At 54.1% G+C, this 12825-nt stretch overlaps 1 protein-coding gene across 2 annotated transcripts in view; it reads right to left on the bottom strand.

The window, feature by feature from the left end:
- Window positions 1–12825, bottom strand: part of LOC139749636 (alanine aminotransferase 1-like) — a 269611-nt gene that overhangs the window by 213749 nt on the left and 43037 nt on the right. For both annotated transcript variants that reach the window (XM_071663791.1, XM_071663790.1), the window contains exon 3: window positions 4259–4348. In XM_071663791.1, coding sequence (XP_071519892.1) covers window positions 4259–4348 — 90 coding nt within the window. The remainder of the gene's footprint in view (window positions 1–4258; window positions 4349–12825) is intronic.

Below are 12825 nucleotides of genomic sequence, written 5' to 3'. Positions count from 1 at the left end.
CTGTAATATATCATCTTCATGTATTAAGATATGTGCAGCGTTATCTGTAATATATCATCTATCATGTATTAAGATATGTGCACGTTATCTGTAATATATCATCTTCATGTATTAAGATATGTGCAGCGTTATCTGTAATATATCATCTCATGTATTAAGATATGTGCAGCGTTATCTGTAATATATCATCTATCATGTATTAAGATATGTGCAGCGTTATCTGTAATATATCATCTCATGTATTAAGATATGTGCAGCGTTATCTGTAATATATCATCTATCATGTATTAAGATATGTGCAACGTTATCTGTAATATATCATCTATCATGTATTAAGATATGTGCAGCGTTATCTGTAATATATCATCTATCATGTATTAAGATATGTGCAACGTTATCTGTAATATATCATCTATCATGTATTAAGATATGTGCAGCGTTATCTGTAATATATCATCTATCATGTATTAAGATATGTGCAACGTTATCTGTAATATATCATCTATCATGTATTAAGATATGTGCAGCGTTATCTGTAATATATCATCTATCATGTATTAAGATATGTGCAGCGTTATCTGTAATATATCATCTATCATGTATTAAGATATGTGCAGCGTTATCTGTAATATATCATCTATCATGTATTAAGATATGTGCAGCGTTATCTGTAATATATCATCTATCATGTATTAAGATATGTGCAACGTTATCTGTAATATATCATCTATCATGTATTAAGATATGTGCAACGTTATCTGTAATATATCATCTATCATGTATTAAGATATGTGCAGCGTTATCTGTAATATATCATCTATCATGTATTAAGATATGTGCAACGTTATCTGTAATATATCATCTATCATGTATTAAGATATGTGCAACGTTATCTGTAATATATCATCTATCATGTATTAAGATATGTGCAACGTTATCTGTAATATATCATCTATCATGTATTAAGATATGTGCAACGTTATCTGTAATATATCATCTATCATGTATTAAGATATGTGCAACGTTATCTGTAATATATCATCTATCATGTATTAAGATATGTGCAACGTTATCTGTAATATATCATCTATCATGTATTAAGATATGTGCAACGTTATCTGTAATATATCATCTATCATGTATTAAGATATGTGCAACGTTATCTGTAATATATCATCTATCATGTATTAAGATATGTGCAACGTTATCTGTAATATATCATCTATCATGTATTAAGATATGTGCAACGTTATCTGTAATATATCATCTATCATGTATTAAGATATGTGCAACGTTATCTGTAATATATCATCTATCATGTATTAAGATATGTGCAACGTTATCTGTAATATATCATCTATCATGTATTAAGATATGTGCAACGTTATCTGTAATATATCATCTATCATGTATTAAGATATGTGCAACGTTATCTGTAATATATCATCTATCATGTATTAAGATATGTGCAACGTTATCTGTAATATATCATCTATCATGTATTAAGATATGTGCAGCGTTATCTGTAATATATCATCTATCATGTATTAAGATATGTGCAACGTTATCTGTAATATATCATCTATCATGTATTAAGATATGTGCAACGTTATCTGTAATATATCATCTAATATGTATTAAGATATGTGCAGCGTTATCTGTAATATATCATCTATCATGTATTAAGATATGTGCAACGTTATCTGTAATATATCATCTATAATGTATTAAGATATGTGCATCGTTATCTGTAATATATCATCTATCATGTATTAAGATATGTGCAGCGTTATCTGTAATATATCATCTCATGTATTAAGATATGTGCAACATTATCTGTAATATATCATCTATCATGTATTAAGATATGTGCAACGTTATCTGTAATATATCATCTGTCATGTATTAAGATATGTGCAACGTTATCTGTAATATATCATCTATAATGAATTAAGATATGGGCAACGTTATCTGTAATATATCATCTATCATGTATTAAGATATGTGCAGGGTTATCTGTAATATATCATCTCATGTATTAAGATATGTGCAACGTTATCTGTAATATATCATCTATCATGTATTAAGATATGTGCAGCGTTATCTGTAATATATCATCTATCATGTATTAAGATATGTGCAGCGTTATCTGTAATATATCATCTATCATGTATTAAGATATGTGCAACGTTATCTGTAATATATCATCTATCATGTATTAAGATATGTGCAACATTATCTGTAATATATCATCTATCATGTATTAAGATATGTGCAACGTTATCTGTAATATATCATCTATCATGTATTAAGATATGTGCAACGTTATCTGTAATATATCATCTATCATGTATTAAGATATGTGCAACGTTATCTGTAATATATCATCTATAATGAATTAAGGAATGGCGGTTTTCTATTAACTTTAAACGTGCCTGGAATCAGACGTTGTTGGTAAGTCATGTGTACATTGAGATGTATAGGTATGTATATGTGCGTGTGTGGACGTGTATGTATATACATGTGTATGGGGGCGGGTTGGGCCATTTCTTTCGTCTGTTTCCTTGCGCTAACTCGGAAACGCGGGAGACAGCGACAAAAAAAGACCCCACCAGGTGGTCAGCCTGGCTGACCACCTGGTGGGGTCTTCACCCCCACAGCCTGGCTGACCACCTGGTGTGCTCTTCACCCCCACAGCCTGGCTGACCACCTGGTGTGCTCTTCACCCCCACAGCCTGGCTGACCACCTAGTGTGGTCTTCACCCCCACAGCCCGGCTGACCACCTGGTGGGGTCTTCACCCCCACAGCCTGGCTGACCACCTAGTGTGGTCTTCACCCCCACAGCCCGGCTGACCACCTGGTGTGCTCTTCACCCCCACAGCCCGGCTGACCACCTGGTGTGCTCTTCACCCCCACAGCCTGGCTGACCACCTAGTGTGGTCTTCACCCCCACAGCCTGGCTGACCACCTAGTGTGGTCTTCACCCCCACAGCCTGGCTGACCACCTGGTGTGGTCTTCACCCCCACAGCCTGGCTGACCACCTAGTGTGGTCTTCACCCCCACAGCCTGGCTGACCACCTAGTGTGGTCTTCACCCCCACAGCCTGGCTGACCACCTGGTGTGCTCTTCACCCCCACAGCCTGGCTGACCACCTAGTGTGGTCTTCACCCCCACAGCCTGGCTGACCACCTGGTGTGGTCTTCACCCCCACAGCCTGGCTGACCACCTAGTGTGGTCTTCACCCCCACAGCCAGGCTGATCACCTGGTGTGGTCTTCACCCCCACAGCCTGGCTGACCACCTGGTGTGGTCTTCACCCCCACAGACTGGCTGACCACCTGGTGGGGTCTTCACCCCCACAGCCCGGGCTGCTGGGTTGGTGGAGCAAGGTGTTGGGCGGCGCATCCCTCAGGGCCCCACAGCCTGGCTGGTCTGGTACACTTTGTAGGTACTTGTCCAGTGCACTCTTGACCTTCTCTACCGTGCACCATCCCAGGTGATGGTGGCCCCACATGGCGGCGGCGGCAACCTCTTGAACACTCCATGACTGTATGACCTCATATGATACAGTCTGTGACCTCACCAGACAGTGTGTGAGGCAACATGATATTCTGTGACCTCATCTGATGTTCTAGCAATCTGTGACGTCACCTGATAGTCTACCAATCTGTGACGTCACCTGGTAGTCTACCAAGCAGTGACGTCATTACACAATCTATCACTCTATGACCTCACCAGAAAGTCCATCAGTCAGTGACCTCACCTCACAATTTGCCAGCCTGTGACCTCACTACATATCCTACCAGTCTGTGACCTCACTACATATCCTACCAGTCTGTGACCTCACTACATATCCTACCAGTCTGTGACCTCACTACATATCCTACCAGTCTGTGACCTCACTACATATCCTACCAGTCTGTGACCTCACTACATATCCTACCAGTCTGTGACCTCACTACATATCCTATCAGTCTGTGACCACTGCACACTCGACCAATCCGTGACCTCACCACATACCATGCCAGTCTAAGACCAGTACACAGTCAACCAGTCTGTGACGTCACCACATACTCTACCAGTCTTTGACTTCAGCACATAGTGTACCAGTGTGTGACGTCAGCAGTCTGCCAGTGTCTGAGGTGTGCGTGCGTGTAAGCCCGCCTGACGAAGCCATGTTATGATGGCGCGGCAAGAACCCATCTTCCCTCATGAAGGCCGGCTCACAACACAACCCATCACCAGGTATGGACCTACCTGTCTGAGGAAGGTGATGGGTTGCTGACCCATGGCGTGGGCGTCGCCGATGTTGGCCTTGGTCACTTTATTGAAGGGCTTCCTCACACCCTGCAAACCACGAGAGAAAACCAATCATGAAAATGTATTGAAGAATACAACAGGTGTAGCCACACACACACACACACACCTACAACAACATTCCTACATCACCACTTAGCAAGGATCAGACCCGACCATCACTCGTAGGGCTACATGGGTTCCAAACCTGGGCGAGACACTCGGGCCACACCCAACTCAGCTGCTCACCTTCATTTCAGGATTGATCGATAACTAGTTATCTGGCTTGGTCTGGGGGGGGGGGGGGGATGTACACATACCTAACCTGTGACCTTCCACAGCTTGTACAGTTCCCTGGGGTGGGCCATCCCACAGCTTGTACAGTTCCCTGGGGTGGGCCATCCCACAGCTTGTACAGTTCCCTGGGGTGGGCCGTCCCACAGCTTGTACAGTTCCCTGGGGTGGGCCGTCCCACAGCTTGTACAGTTCCCTGAGGTGGGCCGTCCCACAACTTGTACAGTTCCCTGAGGTGGGCCATCCCACAACTTGTACAGTTCCCTGGGGTGGGCCATCCCACAACTTGTACAGTTCCCTGGGGTGGGCCGTCCCACAGCTTGTACAGTTCCCTGGGGTGGGCCGTCCCACAGCTTGTACAGTTCCCTGGGGTGGGCCGTCCCACAGCTTGTACAGTTCCCTGAGGTGGGCCGTCCCACAACTTGTACAGTTCCCTGGGGTGGGCCATCCCACAACTTGTACAGTTCCCTGGGGTGGGCCGTCCCACAGCTTGTACAGTTCCCTGGGGTTGGCCTTCCCACAGCTTGTACAGTTCCCTGAGTTGGGCCATCCCACAGCTTGTACAGTTCCCTGGGGTGGGCCGTCCCACAGCTTGTACAGTTCCCTGGGGTGGGCCGTCCCACAGCTTGTACAGTTCCCTGGGGTGGGCCGTCCCACAGCTTGTACAGTTCCCTGAGTTGGGCCATCCCACAGCTTGTACAGTTCCCTGGGGTGGGCCGTCCCACAGCTTGTACAGTTCCCTGGGGTGGGCCGTCCCACAACTTGTACAGTTCCCTGGGGTGGGCCGTCCCACAGTTTGTACAGTTCCCTGGGGTGGGCCGTCCCACAACTTGTACAGTTCCCTGGGGTGGGCCGTCCCACAACTTGTACAGTTCCCTGGGGTGGGCCGTCCCACAGCTTGTACAGTTCCCTGGGATGGGCCATCCCACAACTTGTACAGTTCCCTGGGGTGGGCCATCCCACAACTTGTACAGTTCCCTGGGGTGGGCCATCCCACAACTTGTACAGTTCCCTGGGGTGGGCCGTCCCACAGCTTGTACAGTTCCCTGGGGTGGGCCGTCCCACAGCTTGTACAGTTCCCTGAGTTGGGCCATCCCACAGCTTGTACAGTTCCCTGGGGTGGGCCGTCCCACAGCTTGTACAGTTCCCTGGGGTGGGCCGTCCCACAGCTTGTACAGTTCCCTGGGGTGGGCCTTCCCACAGCTTGTACAGTTCCCTGGGTTGGGCCGTCCCACAGCTTGTACAGTTCCCTGGGGTGGGCCGTCCCACAGCTTGTACAGTTCCCTGGGTGGGCCATCCCACAGCTTGTACAGTTCCCTGGGGTGGGCCGTCCCACAGCTTGTACAGTTCCCTGGGGTGGGCCGTCCCACAGCTTGTACAGTTCCCTGGGGTGGGCCGTCCCACAGCTTGTACAGTTCCCTGGGGTGGGCCGTCCCACAACTTGTACAGTTCCCTGAGGTGGGCCATCCCACAGCTTGTACAGTTCCCTGGGGTGGGCCGTCCCACAGCTTGTACAGTTCCCTGGGGTGGGCCGTCCCACAACTTGTACAGTTCCCTGGGGTGGGCCGTCCCACAGCTTGTACAGTTCCCTGGGGTGGGCCGTCCCACAGCTTGTACAGTTCCCTGGGGTGGGCCATCCCACAGCTTGTACAGTTCCCTGGGGTGGGCCGTCCCACAGCTTGTACAGTTCCCTGGGGTGGGCCGTCCCACAGCTTGTACAGTTCCCTGGGGTGGGCCGTCCCACAGCTTGTACAGTTCCCTGGGTTGGGCCATCCCACAGCTTGTACAGTTCCCTGGGGTGGGCCGTCCCACAGCTTGTACAGTTCCCTGGGGTGGGCCGTCCCACAACTTGTACAGTTCCCTGGGGTGGGCCGTCCCACAGCTTGTACAGTTCCCTGGGGTGGGCCGTCCCACAACTTGTACAGTTCCCTGGGGTGGGCCGTCCCACAGCTTGTACAGTTCCCTGGGGTGGGCCGTTCCACAGCTTGTACAGTTCCCTGGGGTGGGCCGTCCCACAACTTGTACAGTTCCCTGGGGTGGGCCGTCCCACAACTTGTACAGTTCCCTGGGGTGGGCCGTCCCACAGCTTGTACAGTTCCCTGGGGTGGGCCGTCCCACAGCTTGTACAGTTCCCTGGGGTGGGCCTTCCCACAGCTTGTACAGTTCCCTGGGTGGGCCATCCCACAGCTTGTACAGTTCCCTGGGGTGGGCCGTCCCACAGCTTGTACAGTTCCCTGAGTTGGGCCATCCCACAGCTTGTACAGTTCCCTGGGGTGGGCCGTCCCACAGCTTGTACAGTTCCCTGGGGTGGGCCGTCCCACAGCTTGTACAGTTCCCTGGGGTGGGCCGTCCCACAGCTTGTACAGTTCCCTGGGGTGGGCCGTCCCACAACTTGTACAGTTCCCTGGGGTGGGCCGTCCCACAACTTGTACAGTTCCCTGGGGTGGGCCGTCCCACAGCTTGTACAGTTCCCTGGGGTGGGCCGTCCCACAGCTTGTACAGTTCCCTGGGGTGGGCCGTCCCACAACTTGTACAGTTCCCTGGGGTGGGCCGTCCCACAGCTTGTACAGTTCCCTGGGGTGGGCCGTCCCACAGCTTGTACAGTTCCCTGGGGTGGGCCGTCCCACAGCTTGTACAGTTCCCTGGGGTGGGCCGTCCCACAGCTTGTACAGTTCCCTGGGGTGGGCCGTCCCACAGCTTGTACAGTTCCCTGGGGTGGGCCGTCCCACAGCTTGTACAGTTCCCTGGGGTGGGCCGTCCCACAGCTTGTACAGTTCCCTGGGGTGGGCCGTCCCACAGCTTGTACAGTTCCCTGGGGTGGGCCGTCCCACAGCTTGTACAGTTCCCTGGGGTGGGCCGTCCCACAGCTTGTACAGTTCCCTGGGGTGGGCCGTCCCACAGCTTGTACAGTTCCCTGGGGTGGGCCGTCCCACAGCTTGTACAGTTCCCTGGGGTGGGCCGTCCCACAGCTTGTACAGTTCCCTGGGGTGGGCCGTCCCACAGCTTGTACAGTTCCCTGGGGTGGGCCGTCCCACAGCTTGTACAGTTCCCTGAGGTGGGCCGTCCCACAGCTTGTACAGTTCCCTGGGGTGGGCCGTCCCACAGCTTGTACAGTTCCCTGGGGTGGGCCGTCCCACAGCTTGTACAGTTCCCTGGGGTGGGCCGTCCCACAGCTTGTACAGTTCCCTGGGGTGGGCCGTCCCACAGCTTGTACAGTTCCCTGGGGTGGGCCATCCCACAGCTTGTACAGTTCCCTGAGGTGGGCCGTCCCACAGCTTGTACAGTTCCCTGGGGTGGGCCGTCCCACAGCTTGTACAGTTCCCTGGGGTGGGCCGTCCCACAGCTTGTACAGTTCCCTGGGGTGGGCCGTCCCACAGCTTGTACAGTTCCCTGGGGTGGGCCGTCCCACAGCTTGTACAGTTCCCTGGGGTGGGCCGTCCCACAGCTTGTACAGTTCCCTGGGGTGGGCCGTCCCACAGCTTGTACAGTTCCCTGGGGTGGGCCGTCCCACAGCTTGTACAGTTCCCTGGGGTGGGCCGTCCCACAGCTTGTACAGTTCCCTGGGGTGGGCCGTCCCACAGCTTGTACAGTTCCCTGGGGTGGGCCATCCCACAGCTTGTACAGTTCCCTGGGGTGGGCCGTCCCACAGCTTTGTACAGTTCCTGAGGTGGGCCGTCCACAGCTTGTACAGTTCCCTGGGGTGGGCCGTCCCACAGCTTGTACAGTTCCCTGGGGTGGGCCATCCCACAGCTTGTACAGTTCCTGGGTTGGGCCTTCCGCACAGCTTGTACAGTTCCCTGGGGTGGGCCGTCCCACAGCTTGTAACAGTTCCCTGGGGGTGGGCCGTCCCACAACTTGTACAGTTCCCTGGGTGTGGGCCCATCCACAGCTTGTTACAGTTCCCTGGGGTGGGCCGTCCCACAACTTGTACAGTTCCCTGGGTGGGCCATTCCCACAGCTTGTACAGTTCCTCTGGGGTGGGCCGTCCCACAGCTTGTACAGTTCCCTGAGTTGGGCCATCCCACAGCTTGTACAGTTCCCTGGGGTGGGCCGTCCCACAACTTGTACAGTTTCCCTGAGGGTGGCCGTCCCACAACTTGTACAGTTCCCTGGGGTGGGGCTCGTCCACATCTTGTACAGTTCCCGAGCGTGGGGCTCGTCCCACAACTTGTACAGTTCCCTGGGTGGGCCGTCCCACAGCTTGTACAGTTCCCTGGGGTGGGCCGTCCCACAAGCTTGTACAGTTCCCTGGGGTGGGCCGTCCCACAGCTTGTACAGTTCCCTGGGGTGGGCCGTCCCACAACTTGTACAGTTCCCTGAGGTGGGCCGTCCCACAACTTGTACAGTTCCCTGGGGTGGGCCGTCCCACAGCTTGTACAGTTCCCTGAGGTGGGCCGTCCCACAGCTTGTACAGTTCCCTGGGGTGGGCCGTCCCACAGCTTGTACAGTTCCCTGGGGTGGGCCGTCCCACAGCTTGTACAGTTCCCTGGGGTGGGCCGTCCCACAACTTGTACAGTTCCCTGGGGTGGGCCGTCCCACAGCTTGTACAGTTCTCTGAGGTGGGCCGTCCCACAGCTTGTACAGTTCCCTGGGGTTGGCCTTCCCACAGCTTGTACAGTTCCCTGAGTTGGGCCATCCCACAGCTTGTACAGTTCCCTGGGGTGGGCCGTCCCACAGCTTGTACAGTTCCCTGAGTTGGGCCATCCCACAGCTTGTACAGTTCCCTGGGGTGGGCCGTCCCACAGCTTGTACAGTTCCCTGAGGTGGGCCATCCCACAACTTGTACAGTTCCCTGGGGTGGGCCATCCCACAGCTTGTACAGTTCCCTGAGTTGGGCCATACCACAGCTTGTACAGTTCCCTGGGGTGGGCCGTCCCACAGCTTGTACAGTTCCCTGAGTTGGGCCATCCCACAACTTGTACAGTTCCCTGGGGTGGGCCGTCCCACAGCTTGTACAGTTCCCTGGGGTGGGCCGTCCCACAACTTGTACAGTTCCCTGGGGTGGGCCGTCCCACAGCTTGTACAGTTCTCTGAGGTAGGCCGTCCCACAGCTTGTACAGTTCCCTGGGGTTGGCCTTCCCACAGCTTGTACAGTTCCCTGGGGTGGGCCGTCCCACAGCTTGTACAGTTCCCTGGGGTGGGCCGTCCCACAGCTTGTACAGTTCCCTGGGGTGGGCCGTCCCACAACTTGTACAGTTCCCTGGGGTGGGCCGTCCCACAGCTTGTACAGTTCCCTGAGTTGGGCCGTCCCACAGCTTGTACAGTTCTCTGAGGTGGGCCGTCCCACAGCTTGTACAGTTCCCTGAGGTGGGCCATCCCACAGCTTGTACAGTTCCCTGGGGTGGGCCGTCCCACAACTTGTACAGTTCCCTGGGGTGGGCCATCCCACAGCTTGTACAGTTCCCTGAGGTGGGCCGTCCCACAACTTGTACAGTTCCCTGAGGTGGGCCGTCCCACAACTTGTACAGTTCCCTGGGGTGGGCCATCCCACAGCTTGTACAGTTCCCTGGGGTGGGCCGTCCCACAGCTTGTACAGTTCCCTGGGGTTGGCCTTCCCACAGCTTGTACAGTTCCCTGGGGTGGGCCGTCCCACAGCTTGTACAGTTCCCTGGGGTGGGCCGTCCCACAGCTTGTACAGTTCCCTGAGGTGGGCCGTCCCACAGCTTGTACAGTTCCCTGGGGTGGGCCGTCCCACAGCTTGTACAGTTCCCTGAGGTGGGCCGTCCTACAGCTTGTACAGTTCCCTGGGGTGGGCCGTCCCACAGCTTGTACAGTTCCCTGAGGTGGGCCGTCCCACAGCTTGTACAGTTCCCTGGGGTGGGCCGTCCCACAGCTTGTACAGTACCCTGGTGTGGGCCGTTCCACAGCTTGTACAGCTCCCAGGGTTGGGCCGTCCCACAGCTTGTACAGTTCCCTGAGGTGGGCCGTCCCACAGCTTGTACAGTTCCCTGGGGTGGGCCGTCCCACTGGTTGTACAGGTGTGGGCCGCCCCAGAGGATGTACAGGGGTGGGCCGTCCCACAGCTTGTACAGGGGTGTGCTGTCCAACAGGTTGTACAGGGGTGGGCCGTCCCACAGGATGTACAGGGGTGGGCCGTCCCACAGCTTGTACAGGGGTGGGCCGTCCCACAGGTTGTACAGGGGTGGGCCGTCCCACAGGATGTACAGGGGTGGGCCATCCCACAGGTTGTACAGGGGTGGGCCGTCCCACAGGTTGTACAGGGGTGGGCCGTCCCACAGGTTGTACAGGGGTGGGCCGTCCCACAGGATGTACAGGGGTGGGCCGTCCCACAGGTTGTACAGGGGTGGGCCGTCACACAGGTTGTACAGGGGTGGGCCGTCCCACAGGATGTACAGGGGTGGGCCGTCCCACAGGTTGTACAGGGGTGGGTCGTCCCACAGGTTGTACAGGGGTGGGCCGTCCCACAGGTTGTACTGGGGTGGGCCGTCCCACAGGATGTACAGGGGTGGGCCGTCCCACAGGATGTACAGGGGTGGGCCGTCCCACAGGTTGTACAGGGGTGGGCCATCCCACAGGTTGTACAGGGGTGGGTCGTCCCACAGGATGTACAGGGGTGGGTCGTCCCACAGGATGTACAGGGGTGGGCCGTCCCACAGGTTGTACAGGGGTGGGTCGTCCCACAGGTTGTACAGGGGTGGGCCGTCCCTCAGGTTGTACAGGGGTGGGCCGTCCCACAGGATGTACAGGGGTGGGCCGTCCCACAGGATGTACAGGGGTGGGCCGTCCCACAGGTTGTACAGGGGTGGGCCGTCCCTCAGGTTGTACAGGGGTGGGCCGTCCCACAGGTTGTACTGGGGTGGGCCGTCCCACAGGTTGTACTGGGGTGGGCCGTCCCACAGGATGTACAGGGGTGGGCCGTCCCAGAGGATGTACAGGGGTGGGCCGTCCCACAGGTTGTACAGGGGTGGGCCGTCCCACAGGTTGTACAGGGGTGGGCCGTCCCACAGGATGTACAGGGGTGGGCCGTCCCACAGGTTGTACAGGGGTGGGTCGTCCCACAGGTTGTACAGGGGTGGGCCGTCCCTCAGGTTGTACAGGGGTGGGCCGTCCCACAGGATGTACAGGGGTGGGCCGTCCCACAGGATGTACAGGGGTGGGCCGTCCCACAGGTTGTACAGGGGTGGGCCGTCCCTCAGGTTGTACAGGGGTGGGCCGTCCCACAGGTTGTACTGGGGTGGGCCGTCCCACAGGTTGTACTGGGGTGGGCCGTCCCACAGGATGTACAGGGGTGGGCCGTCACACAGGATGTACAGGGGTGGGCCGTCCCACAGGTTGTACAGGGGTGGACCGTCCCACAGGTTGTACACGGGTGGGCCGTCCCACAGGATGTACAGGGGTGGGCCGTCCCACAGGATGTACAGGGGTGGGCGGTCCAACATCATACAAACAGATGAGGAAGGCAAGAGTGTAGTGAGCCCTGCCCACCCAGTGTGTGTGTGTGTGTGTGTGTGTGTGTGTGTGTACGTGCCCGGAGGATGGACGTCTTCCTGTAGGCACCTGTGTTGGCAGCCACACACACATCTATATACATACCTGTGTCACAACAGCCTTAACCTGGCCCACCGCCAGCACCACTTACGTCCCATCCCTACTGTCCCACTACATCCCACACACTTATGTACCATCCTTACTGTCCCACTACATCCCACACACTTATGTACCATCCTTACTGTCCCACTACATCCCACACACTTATGTACCATCCTTACTGTCCCACTACATCCCAAACACTTATGTCCCATCCTTACTGTCCCACTACATCCCACACACTTATGTCCCATCCTTACTGTCCCACTACATCCCACACACTTATGTCCCATCCCTACCGTCCCACTACATCCCACACACTTACATCCCATCCCTACTGTCCCACTACATCCCACACACTTATGTCCCATCCTTACTGTCCCACTACATCCCACACACTTATGTACCATCCTTACTGTCCCACTACATCCCACACACTTATGTCCCATCCCTACTGTCCCACTACATCCCACACACTTATGTCCCATCCTTACTGTCCCACTACATCCCACACACTTATGTACCATCCTTACTGTCCCACTACATCCCACACACTTATGTACCATCCTTACTGTCCCACTACATCCCACACACTTATGTCCCATCCTTACTGTCCCACTACATCCCACACACTTATGTCCCATCCTTACTGTCCCACTACATCCCACACACTTATGTACCATCCT

This window comes from Panulirus ornatus, chromosome 7 (genome assembly GCF_036320965.1).
Source record: "Panulirus ornatus isolate Po-2019 chromosome 7, ASM3632096v1, whole genome shotgun sequence".
NCBI lineage: Eukaryota > Metazoa > Arthropoda > Malacostraca > Decapoda > Palinuridae > Panulirus > Panulirus ornatus.
The sequence above is the reverse complement of the archived record's forward strand: the minus strand, read 5'-3'. Positions and strand labels throughout refer to the sequence as shown.